At 37.0% G+C, this 20,409-nt stretch overlaps 1 protein-coding gene and 1 long non-coding RNA gene across 5 annotated transcripts in view; both read right to left on the bottom strand.

Annotated features, from left to right (window-relative positions):
• Positions 1-4,315: 4,315 nt before the first annotated feature.
• On the bottom strand, positions 4,316-6,391 carry LOC149394355 (uncharacterized). 2 transcript variants are annotated; one of them, XR_016299726.1, is made up of 4 exons: positions 5,951-6,391; positions 5,103-5,255; positions 4,679-4,922; positions 4,316-4,608 (listed from the first exon to the last, which is right to left on the bottom strand). It is a non-coding gene; the product is annotated as an uncharacterized LOC149394355 (long non-coding RNA). The 2 variants fall into 2 exon arrangements; XR_016299724.1 differs by lacking the exon at positions 5,951-6,391 and having other exon boundaries at positions 5,103-5,488.
• Positions 6,392-6,467: 76 nt separating this feature from the next.
• Positions 6,468-20,409, bottom strand: part of LOC149394354 (TMV resistance protein N-like) — a 33,703-nt gene continuing 19,761 nt past the window's right edge. For 2 of the 3 annotated variants that reach the window (XM_089616764.1, XM_089616763.1), the window contains exons 3-8: positions 12,426-12,915; positions 9,722-10,835; positions 9,321-9,611; positions 7,439-9,194; positions 6,613-7,284; positions 6,468-6,529 (exon numbers count right to left, since the gene is read on the bottom strand). In XM_089616764.1, the coding sequence (XP_089472890.1) occupies positions 7,262-7,284; positions 7,439-9,194; positions 9,321-9,611; positions 9,722-10,835; positions 12,426-12,904 (3,663 nt within the window). In that variant the 5' untranslated portion in view covers positions 12,905-12,915 and the 3' untranslated portion in view covers positions 6,468-6,529; positions 6,613-7,261. The remainder of the gene's footprint in view (positions 6,530-6,612; positions 7,285-7,438; positions 9,195-9,320; positions 9,612-9,721; positions 10,836-12,425; positions 12,916-20,409) is intronic. The other variant, XM_089616762.1, reaches the window with a different exon arrangement.

Below are 20,409 nucleotides of genomic sequence, written 5' to 3'. Positions count from 1 at the left end.
CTCTTGGTGAATTCATGAAAACTTTGTCTCATCTCTATCCGGAATAAGCTCAATTCACCCTTCATGTGGTTGACTGTGTCTTCCTCAATCGAGCCTGTGTTAAAAAGATGTTAGAAATGTTATTCATACTTGAAGGAAATCAACAAATAGTGCTATAGATAACAACCGAGCCAGTGTTCAATTGACATACCTCAGAATCTTGCCTCGGTCCTAAATGAACTGTTATCGACGGATGGGATGTTTGTCCACATGACTCAACCCGTGCCTGTAACAAAATGTCAAAAATTGTTACGAATAATGGAAACAAACGATGTTAAATGTCAACAATAGATGTCTATTATTGACATCTATTGTTGACATCTGATGTCAACAATTGACGTCTATTGTTGACTTCAGATGTCAACAATAGACGTCTATTGTTGACATTGATAGCAGACACAGATGTCAACTGTTGACGTCTATTGTTGACATCAGAAGTCAACAATAGATGTCTACTGTTTACATCTGTGTCTACAATCAATGTCAACAATAGATGTCAATTGTTGACATGTATAGTTGACAAATATGATGAAATTGATTAAAAAAAGATGAGAAATTGTTCTTCCTCACGATGTACTCCTCATCGCCTAGGGGTTTGAATTCCAAATCCTCGGATTGGAAATCGATGTGTTGGAATTTGTTGTCAACAACATGTGTCACCGATTTCCACCGACGCATCAGTGGAGATGCCGTCTCTGAAACTTTCTCGCAATACGAGAGAGACGTGAACACTGACATTGTTTCAAACGCCCATATCTATAATGGATACATAAATGAAGGGAAGTTGATCTTTCCCTCAGAGGCTGACTTCAAGGAGACGTTCTTTATGTACTTCCTGGCACATTCCAAGAAGAACTTCCAGACCACGTTACCCCACGAATGGGAGTTAAATTGGTCTAGGTCTTCTACCAACCTCACGTACGCCCAGTCTGGGATGTTGGTATGCGGTGCGGCAGCGAGAAGAACGTTGATGAGAAAATGGAGAAGCAAGAGCTTCACCCGCTTTGTCAGATTTTGCCAACCCTTGCTCTCTTTGAGCTGCGAGGTTAGGACGCCACGAGTCTTGTATGTCCCGTTGTTGAAGACGCTCGTGAACAATCCGTCTTCAACAACTTCGGTATAGTTGACAGCTTCGTAGTTGTCGACTATACGAAGACCGGTGATCTCCGCGAAATGGTGGATGGTAAAAGCCCGAGGTTCACCCCCGAGCTCAATGAAGAGCGCGTCCTCACTCGCGTGCCCTTCATACTGACGACCTTCATCAACAAGTGGTTGATTATCTTGGACGACCTGTTGATCTTTGGAAGCTTCAGAAACTAGCCGAAGCAAGACTCTTGAAAAAAAGCCGTCTCCTCCGCTGTCATGTCAGCGGCTTCTTCAAATTTATCTAGTGAACCATAAAAACTGAAATTATGGTCCTCTATTTCCCCTTCGGGGACAAACCTCTCCCATCCCTGAAAACCATTACAAAAAAGAATGAGAAAATCAAAACACAACCTTCAAACACTAAGATGGTAGATGTCAACAATTGGATGTTTGTTGACATTGATGTCAACTATTGATGACAATTGCTGACATCTATACGTCAACAATTGATACCAGTTGTTGACATATAGATATCAACAATTGCCATCAACTGTTGACATCAAAGTCAACAAACATCCATTTGTTGACATTGATGTCAACTGTTGATGGCAATTGTTGACATCTATATTCATACCATTTGTTAACGTATAAATGTCAACAATTGACATCAACAGTTGACATCAATGTCAACAATTAGTTCAACAACAATATTCAATCAAACCATAACAAAACCGAGATAGCCCAATGCAAACCGAGATAACCCAAAACTAGTTAACCAAAACTAAACCGAAATTAAATCAAGTCTATCCCCAAATCAATCAAGGTCCCATCAATCAACAACAAATCAACCGAAAACCCCCAAACTAACCTGAATATTGGCGGACTTGGGGGGTTGCTCTTCTTCCTCGGCGTCAGACGTGACATGCATGGGCTTCCCCTTCCCACGCCGAGGCTTCTTCGCCGAACTCTTCACCGATTTGGGTGAAGTTGTTGTTTTTCTTTTCCGGGACGGTTTGGGTGAAGACGGCGACTCCTCCGGCGCCTTCGTCTTTGTCTGGGGACTCTGTCTAACAACTTCATTTTGTTTTTTCCCGGGTTGTTTGGGTGATTGAAAGTCGTTATCGTCGTCCATTTCCGGGACGGTTTAGGGTTAGGATTTGGGGGTTGGGTGAGAGAGGGAGATCGCGACAGAGGGAGAACGCGAGAATGAGAGAGAGCGCGAGGATGAGAAAGAGGAAGAGAGAACGCGACAGAGGAGAAGTGGGGATGACGATGGTTAGACGGGAAATGAGGAGAAGTGGACGGTTTTAGGAAGAGAAGAGTGACCGTTTGAGGATATAGAGAATTTTGAGGAGAAAACGAGGGAGAGATATGAGCGGGAATGAACGAAAATGAGGAGTGAGATGGGATATGAGGGAGAGTTGGTGTGGGTTGTAAGAAAAATTTAAGGGGAGGGTAAAAAAGTAATTGTACATTTGAGTTAGTGGCATTTGTGGCCAAATTATGACTTTAGTGGGAAATTGGAAAAAGTTAGTGATATGGTAGTAGATGAGGCAATTTCCCTTATTCATTCCAACAGTAAAGTCAAATAACGTAAAAAGCTGTTTGGTTTCTTACTCACTTTTTTTAACTTAGAAAATTTTTCTAAGTTGTTTATATTTTTTGTGAACAAAATGAGAAAAACTTTTTGATGTTTTTTTTCACCCTTCTTTTAAACTTTTTTTCACTCTCTCCCCCCTGTCTTTTTCTCTCGACAACACCACCACATTAACCAATACCCAAACCCTTATGGCCACCACTCTCACCACCATAGGCACCACAGACGCCGTACTCGTCGTCGGTGTCGGCAAAGAAACGGTTCCGTATGAATTTCCAAATCTTGTATGAAAAAAATTGTGATTTACGTAATTAGGCTGGAAGTATGTGTCCAGAAATTTAAGATAGGCTTTTTGGCAACGGTGGCGTGTGATATTGTTAGAAAGTTACACTTTGACCCCTTTTTTTTCCCATTCGTACTAGCCTCTTGAGCAGGCCCGGCCCATGCCTTAGGCAACTTAGGCCAATGCCTAAGGCCCCATTTATTTTTGGCTGAAATAAAGGCCCAATTTTAAAACATTAAAAGACTATCGGCCATAGCATATGTCATAATCTTTTGAAGGCTTCTTAAAAAAAAAAACTTGTGATGGTCCAATATTTGACTTTCAACTAGCCGTAGTAGTGTGTACGATGACTATCACTTATACTACTAATAAATAATAATGGACCTTTGTTTACAAGAAATACAAATCCAATTTTGAAGTGAAATGTCAAAAAATAGCATATCTCAAAGTTCACATTTTTTTTTTTTTGGGTAACCTTGCTTGTGTGTGCCGCCGAAGAAAAAAACAAAGGTAGGGAATTGAAATTTTCCAAAAGCTTGGAAAAGAAAGAGAGCTGTGATTTTTCCACAAATTTAGGGAAACAAAAGAAAAATCAGGTTTTATATTTTATTTTCTTAAAAGTCTAATTTTTTGGGTTTTTTTTTTCTTAGAGGGCTGTGGTTAGTTAAATTATATCTTTTTATTTGTGTTTTTCTTCCTTTATGAGCCGTGAGAACATAAAATAATAATTATAGCTGAAGATTATAATTATTTTTAAATGTATCATCGTTTCTTTGATACTCTTTTTTAAGAAGGCCTAATTTTGTGTTCTCGCCTAAGGCCTCAATATGTATTAGGCCGGTGCTGCTCTTGAGATATAGATTTTTGTATCGGTAGCCTCTTTACTAACTTACATTCATATTTAAAAAAAATAATTTAATTGTTGTTCCGAAGTAATAACTAAATTTAATGAGTACTCGATCCACTGATGTTACTAATAATTAGTAAAAATATACTAAAATAATATAAGTTATGTTTATAACAGAAGTTTACCTATCTTTATAATAAAATCATTTCAATAATATCTTCTATAAAATAACCAAGAATGCAAATTTTTTTGTTGAAAATATGAACGTAGGTTAATATTGGGTTGTCGATTTTTTTTTTTTTTTTTTTTTTTAAGAAAACAGGGCCTCGTTAAAACATCCCCATCCCCAAATAGGTGCAACGGAGAGGAAAGAGTACCGCACTACCTCGTATTAAAACTCCGGTTGTCGAGTAAGAATACAAAACCTGAAAGTCGTAATTTCACGGCCCATTTACAAAGCGAATGAGCTACGAAAATTGACTTCCTCACTGTCCATTTGAAACTTACAAGACTCAAAACAATCAACTAACAAACTTAAAATTAAAGTAAAAAGGAGAGCAAAGCTACTCCAATCTGGACTCGGTTTGTCGTTCATAAAGCTATCCATGAAAGCCTGATTGTCTCCTTCGACAATAACTCTCTTAGTATTGTGAAATTTTGCATAAAGCAACGCCAAATGAAAGCCCTTTCATCTCAGCCTCCATAACCAAACGCCTCACTGAACCACATACAATTTCTAGGAAGTCGCCGAGCAATCTGACACGATTCTCCAAATCAAGAACTTATCGCGCTAACATAATATAAAGTCAACAGTCACGTAGCTTACCATTCCCGATCTCCAGAAACCATAATATCGGTCACCTTGAAGCCTTGCCCTGCATTCAGATAAAGACTAGGAACGAGACGGTCTTTGAAATCAGTGAAAACCCCAACCTTGTTACCACTCCCAATCGCATAACAAGAGTTGGAAATATTTCTGTCTGAGCAGCCATAAGAACCACATTCATGTCCTCGAATCTCCAAAATCCCATCCCGCCACTTATCTTCGGATGACTTTATCCCATGTTTTCCTAGCCATTTTATCAAAGGGGTTGACAACATGTTTTCGGAAATTTATAGGTAGCCATAACATATTGGTTGAAACTTTTGAGAATTGAAGGAGCTGAGCACTAAAAGAAAAATAAAAAAACTGAGAATCAAAGTGAAGTTCATGGGCAATCCGTTCAGCTAAAAAAGGCTAAAAATAATACCTTGTATGTGCTGTTCCAAATTCATTAAAGTTTTCTACCACATATGGCTAGTTAGCAGAGCTTCTTCGGATTACATCTTTGTCAAGGATTTCAACGTCCAATAATTCCACTGGAAATACCTCAGCATCAAGTGCTCAAGGGAACAAAAGTTTGCTTCCATGCAAAGGATCAACAATTGTGTAAACATCGAAGGGCTAAATTGTTACTTCAGATGGTGACATACAGACAATTAATGTTTAATTAGAGACTAGAATAGTAAGTGACTCTAAGCCTTAAAGGACCGAAGCATGTCTGTTCACAAAATTAGAGATATACTATTATTTCCAGATAACAAAATGAAAATAATCGCATGTTTAAAAATTATGTAAATATCCACTTTTTTTTTTAATTGTTATTTTTTTCCCGCCGTTAATAAAAAAAAATACCACGTAATTTGAACTATATCTTCATTTGTATAAAAATAATTGTCTCGTTGAGAAAATGGCGGCGTATATAATATGCCAAGATTTTTTCAGGTTTAGCAAGAGAAAGACAGGACATTTATATAATTTACAGAAATTGTGGACACTAATCTAAATAAACATTGGTCGTTGAACTTGTATCAGACTTTCTAGTTTTAATTATATATAAAATCCAAAATTATGAATACTGATGAAACAGTTTTTTTTATTTATTCGTTAATTTTATTTTTTCACTTTTAATACTCGACTAAAAACTTTAGTTTCAACCTGTGTTCTACCACTTTCTCTTAAATTCTTCAGTATTGGGAGTACAAGTAAAAACAATAAACATATATTCTGACCAGATATTACTAAAAAAATAATTGATTTAAAGAGAACTACAGATACCTTTTTAACTTTGGGTTTCAAAGCAGCAGCACTTTTACCAAGATTAGCCATATCTCGGAAATAAAGCAAGTGGTCCCTACATTTTTCGACTGGCTTGGCACCAGAATGTATCTTCATGTTCGTTGTATATGAATTGCTGTTCAGGAAATATCTTTAGCAACGGCCAAATGGGAAATCTCCTCCTTTTGACATTCACTTTGAAATTCTTCAGCATCTTGGCGATAAAGCAGGAGAACCCCACATTTTCTTACTAGTTGGGTGTTCTTCTTCATGTCAAGACAAACCTTGCGTTGCGAGTGAGGACGGGAGGGCAGCCCAGGAAACACTAGTCTCGCTCAGCCGTCTGCTGTTAATGGCCACTCTCACAAGGTTGGCTGTGGGGTCTCCTGATGCTGACGAGGACGACTTGTTCCCAAAGGACGGCCTTGCCTTGTCGCGCTTGTTTTGCCCTCTTTGTTACTATCGGCGTCGGAGTCGGTGTCGGTGTGGAGGAGCGAACCTTGGATTCATCCAAACCTGCACTTTGCTGTTGTCTTCCTTGCCCACAAACTTGTCACTCGACGTACTCCTCCTCGGAGTCTGCTAATTACAGATTCCGAGTTTATTCATTGTACAAGTTCAATTCCAATAAGAGAAGAAGGGGAGGAACTACTCACGGAAACGGAAACGGAAACGCGGGGGGGATTGGAAGGAGTGGTGCTTCTGGGCCTGAGCTCCATAGTGCCTTCCCAGCTCTTGCACAACGCCTTGGCCCCAAAGTCGAAGCCTTGAACCAGGCTGCAGCGCATAGAAGCCGCCTTCTTTCCCTGGACTGGACTGGACTTTGTCGGTTTCCTCTGAGAATGAGAAGACTGGACTTTGTTGGCAAACTTCTCGAAAGAGGTGGGCAGGGAGTAGCAGCTGGTGGGGGACCCGGGGCGGCGGCGGACCGAGTGTTCAGAGACTTGATCCGAGCCAGGGGCTTCTTGGTCAATGTGCTCTTCTCTGTCGTGGTGATCTCAGTCTTCTTATTCTTCTTCTTCTTGTCTGTGGTCTTGTCGGGGTCGAGGAAGGCGAGGGCATGGGTGGCGACGATGTCCTCGGGGGAGCCCAGGCAGGGGTGGCGGCCGGGGAGGGGCCGGACGCCGCGGAGGATGGGGACGGGGGAGGCGGCGTCGAGGCGGTCCTCAGGGCCATAGTTTCTGCGGATTAAAATGGCACACGCTGCAAACACTGAAATCGGGGTAATACCACCCTGGATTCACGGCCATCGAAGATCCCTCGCTTTGATAGCAAAAACACTTCGAGATTTCGTCCCCAGGAAGCCAAATCTCAACTTCGCGAACAGGGTGCAACTGAGATAGATAATTGTTATAGCATTTCCAATGGAGTTAACACGTCAATGTATATTTTTTTAAAAAAAAAATAGCATTAGTTGTTAATTGGAGATTATATTTGTAAAAAACTAAAAGTTATTTGTCATGTCTAAAAACAAAGAAATGTAAATACCTTTGGTTTTGTAAATAACTCTGGTTTTGCAAGAAACGTCCGGAAGTTGACTCAGGTTGATGCAATTAGCAAGATTCAAAAAAATGAGACTTGAGTTGCGAGAGAAATCCGGTAGTAGACTCAGGCTGCTGCAATTAGTAAGATTTAAGTCCATGAGTTTTGAGTTGCGAGAGAGATCTGGTAGTTTACTCAGGCTGCTGCAATTAGTGAGATCCAATATCCAGAGAATTGAGTTGCGAGAGAGATCCGGTAGTTGACTCAGGTTGCTGCAATCAGTGAGATTCAAGTACATGAGATTTAAGCAGCGAGAGAGATCCGGTAGTTGACTCAGGCTGCTGCAATTAGTAAGATTTAAGTTACTGAGATTTGAGTTGCGAGAGAGATCCGGTAGTTGACTCAGGTTGGTGCAATTAGTAAGATTCAAGAACTTGAGATTTGAGTTGCTAGAGAGATCCGGTAGTTGACTCAGTCTGCTGCAATTAGTGAGACCCAATTTCCAGAGATTTGAGTTGCGAGAGAGATCCGGTAGTTGACTCAGGCTGCTGCAATTAGTAAGATTTAAGTCCTTGAGATTTGAGTTGCCAGAGAGATCCGGTAGTTGACTCAGGCTGCTGCAATTAGTAAGATTTAACTCCTTGAGATTTGTGTTGCCAGAGAGATCCGGTAGTTGATTCAGGCTGCTCCAATTAGTGAGATCCAATTTCCAAAGATTTGAGTTGCGAGAGAGATCTTGTAGATGACTCAGGCTGCTGCAATTAGTAAGATTCAACTCCTCAAGATTTAAGCAGCGGGAGAGATCCGGTAGTTGACTCAGGCTGCTGCAATTAGTGAGATCCAATTTACAGAGATTTGAGTTGCGAGAGAGTTCCGGTAGGTAACTCAGGAGATGGCAATCACTAAGATTCAACTCCTCGAGATTTAAGCAGCGAGAGAGATCCGGTAGTTGACTCAGGTTGCTGCAATCAGTGAGATCCAAGAACTTGAGATTTGAGTTGCGAGAGAGATCCGGTAGTTGACTCAGGCTGCTGCAATTAATGAGATCCAATTTCCAGAGATTTGAGTTGCGAGAGAGATCCGGTAGTTGACTCAGGCTGCTGCAATTTGTAAGATTTAACTCCTTGAGATTTGAGTTGCGAGAGAGATCCGGTAGTTGACTCAGGCTGCTGCAATTAATAAGATATAACTCCTTGATATTTGAGTTGCGAGAGAGATCCGATAGTTGACTCAGGTTGCTGCAATTAGTAAGATCCAATTTCCAGAGATTTGAGGCGCCTGAGAGGTCCGTAAGTTGACTCAGGCTGCTGCAATTAGTGAGACCCAAGTACCGAAGATTTAAGCAGCGAGAGAGATCCGGTAGTTGACTCAGGTTGCTGCAATCAGTAAGATTCAACTCCTCGAGATTTGAGTTGCGAGAGAGATCCGGAAGTTGACTTATGTTGCTGCAACCAGTGAGATTCAAGTACACGAGATTTAAGCAGTGAGAGAGGTCAGGAAGTTGACTCAGGCTGCTGCAATTAGTAAGATTCAAGTCCTTGAGATTTGAGTTGCGAGAGAGATCCGGTAGTTGACTCAGACTTCTACAATAAGAAAGATTTAAGTCCTCGAGATTTAAGCAGCGAGAGAGATCCGGTAGTTGACTCAGTTTAGTGCAATCAGCAAGATTCAAGTGCTTGAGGTTTGAGGTGTGAGAGAGGTCTTGGAGTTGACTTAGATTGTTGCAACCTTTGAGAATCAAGACTTCCAACTTTGGCAAACCCTATATGAAAAAGTAACCGTGATTTATGTGATAAGTCAGGCAATATAAGGTTTAAGGGTCAAATTGCAATAATTTGAACGCTAGAATATATGAACTGTTGTGTTAAAAAATACCTGAAAACAATACCTTATATTTTTTGCTCCAAAGCCGTTCAAGTTTGTCACTTTCAATGCACACCTCGCGAAGATTCTTCGGATTAAAACTCTCTGGCAAGCATTTCAAGAGGCCATCCTTCCATCGGAAATATATCAGTGTATCGGGAAGGAAATCAAAATCTAAAGGGTATAAATAAAAGGATAGGTACCAACGCCATTGAATATTGAGAAACCACAGATTGCGCATTTCTTTAAAGGCTAGAGGGCTTATGTCAGGTCGTGGCTTAACATCCAAGAAAATTCCTTCAATTTTTTGTGTCCCCTAATCACAGTTCATACAAAAACAATGACCACGTATTGATTATTATATGATAATAAAGTGTGATCGCAATTAAGTTTTAAAGGATCTTGATATTCATAAGCATGACTTACTCGATTCTCTTCCAAGAGTACATGGCAAATATCTGATGTAGACCACAATCTACTGCGCTCTCCCGGATCCTTTGATTCTCGACGAACAATTTCTTGGCCCATTTCTTGGATCAAATCATGCATCCAGATCTGATCCCTCGCATTGATTCCCGTAGTTATGAGAGCCTTGTTAATGAGAACACTGATTCCCGCAACAACTCCGGAATATCTGTACCCGAGTATTCTCTCGGTCTCATTCTTGTCTTTGCCTTTAAGGAAGCAGGCAATATCGAGAAACATGTCCTTGTTGTTCTGGCTCAGTCCGTCGTAGCTCACTTTCAGTATGTCTTGGACTTCATGGTTTGGAGTTGAGTCAAGTAACTCTATTTCGCTTTCCCATTCTTCGATGCTCCTTGAACACAAGTGCCGACCCAAAACCGTGAGAGCCAACGGATTGCCTTTGCCATATTTCTTGACAATTTTCTCCGACAACTCCAAGTATCTCTTGGCCGGAGATTCATCTCTTTCTTTACCAAAAGCTTTCGAGAGAAAGAGCCGACTAGCCTCCCCAAAACTCAAGTCCTTAATTTCATGTATTTCATCGGCTTTGGTAGCCCTGAGCACTTGTGAATCTCTGCTCGTCACAACAATTCTACTACCTGGACCGAAGCATTCACGATCTATGGCCAGAAGGTCCAATTGCTTTACGTTATCGACATCGTCAAGGACCAAAAGAATATTCCTTTGGCGGAGTCTTTCCTTTTCGCGAGGAGTGACGTGTGTCAAGTCCTTCTCTTTCAACAGTTCCGAGAAAACTCTCTTTTGCTGGTCCGAGGATTGGTGCTTCGTAACTTCCTCTCTGACGTTTTCAAGGAAATAGAAACCGGAGAATCGATTGTAGAATTTGTTGAACAAGACACGGGCGATTGTTGTCTTTCCGATGCCGCCCATTCCCCAAATTCCAATGACGCGAGTGTCCTTGTTCGTTAAGTTGACACATAAAGATGGCTCTATAACATGCAAATTGTTATCAATTCCAACAAGACCATTTGTATCATAACTAGAAGTAGAAGGTATCATTTTTAATTCTTCCATGACAGATTCAACAATTTTTTTTATCAACTCGGACTCGGACCTGAAAAATGTAAATAAACTGTAGTCAATAATCATATCATCGAATTTTTTTTTTACAAAGTTAATGAGTGTATTACATCATACCTTTAAATTATTTTATGGGCAGTGTAGCGAAATAACCAAAATGAAACTATGAAATTTGTTTTTAGCCTATGTTTCACAACTTTTAGGGAAATAGCCAACAGACTTATGTGGCGATAATTAAAGTCTGATTTACCCTTATTTATTAAGAAATTCGTCACTTTCTCTCTCTTACTTTTTTCCTACATTTTTTTTACATAAAAACTTCAAAAAACCATATTTATCTCATATGAACTTGAAATTAAGTGATTCCAAATCCTACGGATTCGTGACGCCGAGATCTTCAAAAATAGATCCATTGTGTTTGATGAAAAATCATGTTTAATATTATAGATGTAGAAAAATCACGTTACTACATTAAATATGGAAATAACTGGAAATTTTTGAAATTATAAAAAAAATGGAAACGTAACTATGATGCATTAAACATAATTTTTCATCAAACACAATGGGTCTATTTTTGAAGATCTCGACGCCACGAATTTGTAGGATCTGACATCACTCAATTTCGAGTTCGTATGAGAAAGATACGAATTTTTGAAGTTTTGATGTAAAAAAATTATTTGAAAAAAAATAGGAGAGAGAAAGTGACGAATTTGTTAATAAATAAGGGCAAATCAGACCTTAATTATTGCCACATAAGCCATTTGGTTATATTCCTAAAAATTGTCAAACATAGGCTAGATCCAAAATCGCACGTTTAAAGTGGTCTAGTTACTTGCAAATCTCTTATTTTATACTTATTTTTTTTATATAAATATTATATACTTATAGGGTCAGTATTGAAAAACCCTTATGATTAACTAATTAAAGATATTTATTAATATTAAATTTAAAAAAAAAACCTAGACATCTATTACTCGTTGTAAAATGAATATGCATTAAAAACCGGGTTTTGAGACTAAATAGCCAATTAATTTTTTTTTAATTTGTAAAATAGTCAAACTTTATAAAATTAATGAAATAATATAAATGAAAAAACTGTATGAATTAGTCAAATAGCGTCCTTCATTTAGTATTATAGCCTAATTATCACAAAATATATATATGACTTCGTATTTATATGAGAACCACAAATTTTTTGTAAATTCATATAGAATATTACATATCTCCACCTCGAAGATCTCTGGGATAGTATTTTCAGGAGTATTGGTCTATGGATATCTACTCTAAATTCTGATTTTTCGAGTTTTAACCTCTCTATACTATCCCGCGATTGACCAAGTGCTAGCTATCTAGTTTGTATTTTGCTTTGCCAGCTTTCTTTTCCCCCTCTTTTTTAATATATTTTTCAGTTTCGGTTAAATATATATATATATATATATATATATATATATATATTATCATATTCGGATACAAATATAAAGGTTAAATATATATATGAACAATAATTAATGAATAGAAAGTTGTTAAAACTATTAAATAAAATCATTTAAAAGCGGGACTTAAGGTTTATGTCAGCTAAAACCATTTATCAAATACGGTTAAATCCGGATAACTAACAATTTACCTCGCGTCTGCCGAATTAAATCCGGATAAATCCGCAGTGGTTCTTAGAGATTCCCGCCACATCTTCACCTTTTCCGAGTCGTGTCCAAAGCGTGTTTCGAGTTCTGAGAATGCAACTTCGAAGCTTCTCTTTTGGTGGCGTATATTCCTGGGCTCCACCTTGTAGAACACGGGTATAACACGCTGTTTATCTTCTTTCATGCAACGGACGATGTGATTGAGCTCATCCAGACACCACCCAGATTGGGCATAGTTCTTTGAGAAGACAATTATCGAGATCGCCGATGCCTTGATTGCTTCTAGAAGCACAGGCGAGATCTCGCCTCCTTTCTTGAGGTCATCCTCGTCTATGAAGGTCTTGATTTCTTTATCGCGCAAAGCTTGGCAAAGAATGCTGGTAAAGCCCCATCGTGTGTCCGTGCCTCGAAAGCTGATGAATACGTCGTATCTTTCGACAGAGGTACTCGGAGAAGAAGCCATAAGTGATCAACCTCCAAAAATATCAAAGGGTCTTATCTGAAATGAGGAAAGCTTGGATAGTGACTCTGTTTGAGGTTAGTTTATTCAAAGTATATGGAAGGTAAGACCAAACACAGTACGGTAAATATTTACCATTGAAACACAAAATAAAAGTAAATAATTTTGGATTATCATGGTCAGGTGTGATTATGTTTTACTTAAACCTTTTAAGATTATATACAACAAAAGAACTGTAAATATGATTTGGATTACCTGGATGTTGGATTTTATTTTTAAAAAAATATATAAAATACTACGTAAAAAAAAAAACCAACATAAAACTGTACGTTAAAATAGTTAATTTGTGTATAATAAACCATAAATAATACATATATATATATATATATATATATATATATATATATATTAGCTCTAATTTGTATTCAAGCACAAGGTTCGAGAGAATTTGATGCCGAATTATCCATGATACCGAAATGGAAGAAAATCACAAAAATCCCAACAATTAAATACATGATCTCTAGCCTTTATTTTTTTTTTATTATTATGCTCTTTATTTTTATTATTATGTTTTCGTTTTTAGTTATGTACTTACAGAATTTGTGGCAATTGTTGCCTTTATCGTTTAAGCTTCATTTTCCGTTTTTGAACCTTATTTATAAAGGGTTGCATGATTTTGTAAGAGAACAGTTTTTTTGAATGAAATGAAAATTGAGACTTGCGAGTTTCCCCCAAATCCGACCTCGTGAGTGAGCGTTGAGTTTGATGCCCGGAGTCTAGCATTCGTGCGCGAATCAATAGGCGAAATAAGGTTCTTTATTACTTTCGAGAAACAAAGAGAGAAGATTCTTAAATCGAGAGAATGAAAGAATTGTATTGAAAGAATTGAAAAGATACAAACGTATTTAACACTGATTATCAGAACTAACTAATCTATAAGGCCCCGTTTGGAACCCGGAAAATAGGAGGGAAAGGAAAATGGAAATCCCTCATATTTTACTTAGGTTGTTTGGATTGAGGAAAATATGGTAGAAAAAAATATGATGGAAAATGCGAGGAAAAGTGTATAACTAAAATGAGGATTTCATTTTCCTTCGAAAATCAAATGGAAAATGAGAATCTCTCCACATTTGTCTATGAGAGGATCACATTTGTCTAGGGTAAAAATGTTAAACTTTTTAAAAATGGGCAAAAAATGTAAATAAAAAAATTTAAGGGGGCTAATTAAAAAAATCATGGTAAAACTGAAAATTTTTTAAAAAAATGGGTCAAAAGTGTAAATTTTTTAGAGTAAAAATGTAAAACTTTTTAAAAATGGGCAAAAAATATAAATAAAAAAATTTAGGGGGGCTAATTTAAAAAAATCATGGTAAAAATGAATTTTTTTTTTTTAAAAAAATGAGTCAAAAATGTAAATTTTTTAGGGTAAAAATGTAAAACTTTTTAAAAATGGGCAAAAAATGTAAATAAAAAAATTTAGAGGGGCTATAATTAAAAAAAATTCATGAAAAAAATGAATTTTTTTAAAAAAAAAGATCAAAAGTGTAAATATTTTAGGGTAAAAAATGTAAAAAATTTTAAAAATGGACAAAAAATGTAAATAAAAAAAAATTTGAGGGGGAGGGGGCTAGAGTTAGCTCCGTCCCTAGTCTCATCGTTACTTTCCCGTCAATTTTCTCTCATATTTTCTATGATTTTCAAACACAATTAAAATTTTGACATTTTCTATTATTTTCTCTTACATTTTCATTTTCTCTATTAGTTTCACTTTATCTCTTATTTTCCGGGTTCCAAACGGAGCCTAAGAAAACAAGGAAAAGAGAAAGAATAAAAGCTGACTCAGCAGCTGACTAAGCGAAGACATAAAGGAATAAAACGACAGGGAAAGAATCAGTGTCGTATTACTCCCCCTCAAGATGGAGAATAGATGTCTTTGAACGCCATCTTGGAAAGAAGCGAAGACAACTGTGGAGAAGCTAAAGGCTTAGTGAAGAGATCAGCCAACTGGTGATTTTTACTAACTGATTGCACCAGACTTGAAATGCTCACGCACGAAGTGACAATTGAAATATGTTTAGTCCGCTCGTGAAAGGACGGATTCGATGCAATTTGTACTGCTGCTTGATTATCGCAGAAGAGTACAGCAGACAAATCACGAAGAAGTTGCTGAAGCCACAGAATCTCCGACGTCGCTAAGCCAAGTGCTCGATACTCTGATTCCGCGGACGACCTGGACACGGTGGACTGTTTCTTAGCTTTCCAAGAAACGAGTAAATTTCCCAGAAAAATGCAGAAGATCTGGATGCGACCATGGAGAAGTTGGTCCTACTCTCCACCATGATCGATGATTGGTTGAAGAGGGAGGAACGATATTCTTAGAGAAAAGGTGGGAGACACTACAAAAATTGGGTGAAGAGAGCCTCAAATTCATCCAAATCCAGTTTTTCACCTTTACGCAAGCCAGTTGTTCGACGAAATGCATCAACGCCCACAACACACGCCACAACCCTAACAACGTGCCCATTATGCACCGGACAACACCAACACCGCCCCACAAGGACCAAACAACGCAGAAAATCTCATCGCACACCAAGCGTTTGAGAAAACGTGATATTGGCCCTCTGAGTCACAATTGGTTCTTATTCGAGGAGTCGGAGGACGAGAATGCCGCTTGCGATAAGCCGAAGAACGACGAGCCCATATACAATGATTTTGTGGCCGAGGAGGTGGAGTATGCTGAGACTATCTACGATGAACCCATGTACGACGACTTCGTTTACGATGAGACGGAATACGGAGATTCCATGTACGGTGACTCCGTTTACAATGAGGCGGAGCACAGAAAGACCGTGTATGACGAGACGGAATATGGCGAGGCAACCTACGACGATGAGGTGGAAATCGGAGGGGCCGTGTACGATGAATCCTTGTACGACGAGGCCGAACATGACGAGGACAAAATTACAGATGAGACTAGTATGTCTTTCGTGGTTCAAACGTCGTTTTTGGCCTCAACGAAAAAGGTCAATATTTATTGGGTCCCCATCAAGACTACCAGAACGAGAGCACCGACCGGGCCGAGCAAACCTTTACCAAAAATTATTCTCATGACTCGATTCAAGGAAGAGGTTAAATAACCCAACATAAATTTTTCTTTGGTCCCTGATGAGCTTCCCAATATGCTATCAAAGCAACCTCCTGAAAGAGCTCACAACAAGTTTACAAAAAAGTTTACGATGGAAAAGATCAACCCTAGGTGCCACCTGACATTACTAATGCCCACACGCCCCAAATAAATTCGAGGACAAATTTTCTCAACGCCGAGAGAATGATGCCGAATTATCCATGATACCGAAATGGAATGGAAGAAAATCACAAAAATCCCAACAATTAAATACATGATATCTAGCCTTTATTTTTTATTATTATGCTCTTTATTTTTATTATTATGTTTCCGTTTTTAGTTATGTACTTCGCATTTGTTGCCTTTATCGTTTAAGCTTCATTTTCCGTTTTTTAACCCTATTTATAAAGGGTTGCATGATTTTGTAAGGGGACAGTTTTCTTTTTAATGAAATGGATATTCGTGTTCGAATCAACGATCGAGTTCGACCATCCCGGTAACGTGATTTATTTAATTCGACTGATATTCCTTATTTCCGCTGCTACATCAGAATTCCTCGCCAGGGGAACAACACACTGGACGCCCTTGCTTGTAATGTAATTTTATTTCAATATGAATTTTTTTGGATTCCAGTCTGTTCATGAATCATCAAACTTTTATAGTTTACTCCTACAATAATAAATTACTAGGTGCGCTTCTCTACTTTTGTTAATTTACTTTTAGTACTGTTTTACTTTATTGTAATAAAAAAGCAGTTGCTCCCTTAGTCTTGTTATTTTTCATACTCTCACAGATTACAGTTGAAAATATGTCTAAAAATTTCGACTTAATTCAGCAAAAACAAATTCTCAGTGATTAGTTACTAACAATTTACCTGGCCCCTGAATCCCAGGCTGATGAGCTCTCAGTCGTTTCTAAAGCGCCTTTTGCGTTCTTAAAAATGCAGCTTTGTAGCTTCCCACCGAGAATCTGTGATAACTCGATCGCTCCCTGAATCGCAGATGAGATTTTATGTGAGGATAGTAAAGGAATGAAGAAGAAGAAAGAATACGGAGATAAGAATGTGACTCTGTGCGTGGCTAGTTTTTGTGTCTTAGCTTTACGAAGCCACAAAGCATAAAAATATTGACTTGTCTATGTACACAGAAAAAAGAGAGGAAATTTCTTTAAATTTGCAAGTTGTGATATGTATTCATATCACGCGGTATTTTCTTCAATTGTGTAGTCTTGTTTTGGCTGGGTTCATCTGTAGTTGTCTCGAATTTAAGGACTTGATTTTTTCCACAGCGCGCACAGGAAAAGAATCGAATAATTAGTGCTCTGTGAAGGCAAGGTCAACCTGGCTATTGGAAGGAAATGGAAATTTCATTTCCAATAAGTCACCTTCCATTTCTTATTGGAAATAGTATTTCCATTAGCCATTTATATACCTTACATTGTTTATTGGAAATGAAATTTCTTAATGGAAATCCATATTTCCATTAACTTCCAATAAAGAATTAAAAAAAATAAAAAATTAAATTTAATGGTAAATTTAATATTAAAAATGAACAACTTTGACATCACGGTATGCACAAGCAGCACAATTATTGAACAACGGTATTAAATAGCCTGACTCATTTCCGTGTGCCCCTGCCATATTCCGCCACCTGTCGGAAGTCTTTCTTCCGTGTTCCGAGTCAGACGGTACACGGAAGTACCGTGCGCCCCGTGGATTGGCAAAATGCGTTCCTTCCGTGTGCGTACCATCCGAGAAGCCAGCTTGAGCTCTGTTCACATTGGGGCATCACAGAAGAAAACTAACAAAAAAAAATAAGGGAGCCCGAGCAAAATAGCAAAGTCAAACGTTGTAATTGTCAAAATGGTCAACTTTTGGTTTATTTTTAATATGTAGCCAATATACCACATTAACAGTAAAAAAAATACAAAATTATCCTTCATTTAAATAATATCAAATCAAAATATTTGGAAGATTCCCGCGTCCAAAAAAGAAAGAAATGAAATTGGAATCGCGTGAATAATTGCCAACTAAAACAGATCCACCGTGATAAATGCATATCTTCAAATCCACCGTGATAAATGCTTATCTTTCAAACACGCAACCAAACCTACATCGCACGAGAAAAAATACAAAAACAAAGTCAAACAAAAAAATTTGAAGCGAGACCGGCGATTTTACCGAGGATTTGTTTTTGTATGATAATCAATGTTTCATTCTGTTAATATATGTTAACAGATATTAACAGAAATTAACAGATATTAACAGATATTAACAGAAAGTAACAACAATTAACAGATATTAACAGAAATTAACAGGATTGAAATCGTTCCATACATGAATCAATGAGTGAAAAATCTTCAATCAAAGCTCTAATTTAACATCTAATTTACGTTGCAATCAAATTAAATAGGCAAAAAAAATTATTGTCTGCGATTTACTGATACAAACAGATTAAATACAAAGGACCAATACCAGATCGTCAACAACAATTAACAAGAAATAACCGAAATTAACATGATTGAAAACAAGATCTTTAATTCCTGTACAAATATCAAACATAAAAACAAATAACAAAAACCTATAAATCGTTCAATACCTGATTCAATGAGTGAAAAGTCGTCACTCAAAGATCTTGTAAGGGACAGTTCTTCATTCGTAATTGTTGAAACAGACAAATTTTCTATCGACATTTCTTAGGGTTGGTTTTTTCGGTGGAACAAATGAAAATCGAGGTCAGATTTGAAGGTGTTTATTGATGAATAAGACTCTTCAGATAAGAACCTGTATTATCTGGAAATCAAAGAAGAAAATAAATTGTGTGTGGTTAAGCGCTGAATTGTTTTTGAAATTTGAATATAACGTAACTTTCCAATCTCATTAATAATTTGATTCACTAAAATCTGTATTGAACGTTTATATTTTCTATGATTAAACGTGGAAATTCTGTTAAACAAGCATTAAAAGTGGATCATTGGTTGACTTTTTCATTTTGATTCTTTCAGTTTATATAAAACCAACGTTCAAAAAAAATAAGGGCAGTTTAGGTAGATAAAACACGTCTGATTTGCCAGCTCACCCATATTGGCTATTCTGCAAAAGTTTCTCAAATGTTGACTATTTTGCAATCTAATCGTTTGGACATGGCTAGTTCGTCTAATTTTTCAAAAAATAATAGCTCATCTTTCAAAATAAAAATAATTAGATACTTGTAGATAATAATTGTAGCTTTATATATTCTTAAAAAAAGCCTATGAAATCAGGGCTATACCACCCCGGATGTAGCTTCAATGTCACTGAAGATTCCTCGCATTGATAGCAAAACCACTTCGAGATTTCGTCCCCAGGAAACAGAAAGCCAACTTCGCGAACATGGGGCAACTGGGATAAATCAATGTTAGAACGTCTCTAATGGAGTAAAAAAAAAAAAAAAAAGCTTTTAGCTTACACTTAAAATCCACACTCCAATATACCATCCTTTGCTATCAATCTAAAAATTCAGATATAATATTTACACTAAATTTAGCATGAGACTCATCAATATTGGCATACAAAGATGGGTCCCAATTTTCAAATGAAAAATAGCACGAAGATAGAATTTAAAAACTAGACCATCTCAAGTGGACAAGTATACCATTTCTTATTCTATAGATTTTTGGCGCAAATAATCTCACATTTTTAAGATTATGTTATTTTCTCACCTTTTTTCATTTTAGTCCCTAATTATTGATTTTGTAGCATTTTTGTCCTTTTCAAAGAAGCATATTTTTTTTAATAATAATATGTAGCATATAAACAGCCTAATCACTAACTTGAAGAGGTTGTTTATGAAAGTAAAGTTGCTTTAACTGTTACTAGTCTTTTTAGGATCAAGATATAATAAACTTAGTTAACAAGGTATTTTTAAGTTGTAGCACGTTTTATGTTTGTTTATTATGTGTTGAATTTTCTAATTAAAATAAATAAATAAATTCAAAAGTACAATATGACAAAAAAATTAGTAGGTTAAAAGGAAAAAAAAAACCCTTGACGAACAGAATGTCAATATCGTAGAATTAGAAACAACATAAGGAAACTTTCTAGATAAAGAAGTAGCCAAAATGACACCCCTATTTTAAAATTATAGCCAAACTATTAACATATTTAGGAAAATAGCCAATTTATCATGACAACATTCCAATATTCCAATTATACCCTTAGGTTAATATTATTAACTAGCATAGTAAATAATATCATCCATAACAAAAAAATTAGTAAATCTAATTAACAATATAAAAAACTACATTAAATCTTATTTGTCGTAACAAGAATAATAGTAAATCTTATTTACCGTAACAAGAACAATAGTAAATCTTATTTACCGTAACAAGAAAACAAATAAATTTT

The sequence above is a fragment of the Urtica dioica genome, chromosome 6 (assembly GCF_054948205.1).
Source record: "Urtica dioica subsp. dioica isolate 48M chromosome 6, U.dioica_male_clone48M_v1_H2, whole genome shotgun sequence".
Classification (NCBI taxonomy): Eukaryota; Viridiplantae; Streptophyta; class Magnoliopsida; order Rosales; family Urticaceae; genus Urtica; species Urtica dioica.
The sequence above is the reverse complement of the archived record's forward strand: the minus strand, read 5'-3'. Positions and strand labels throughout refer to the sequence as shown.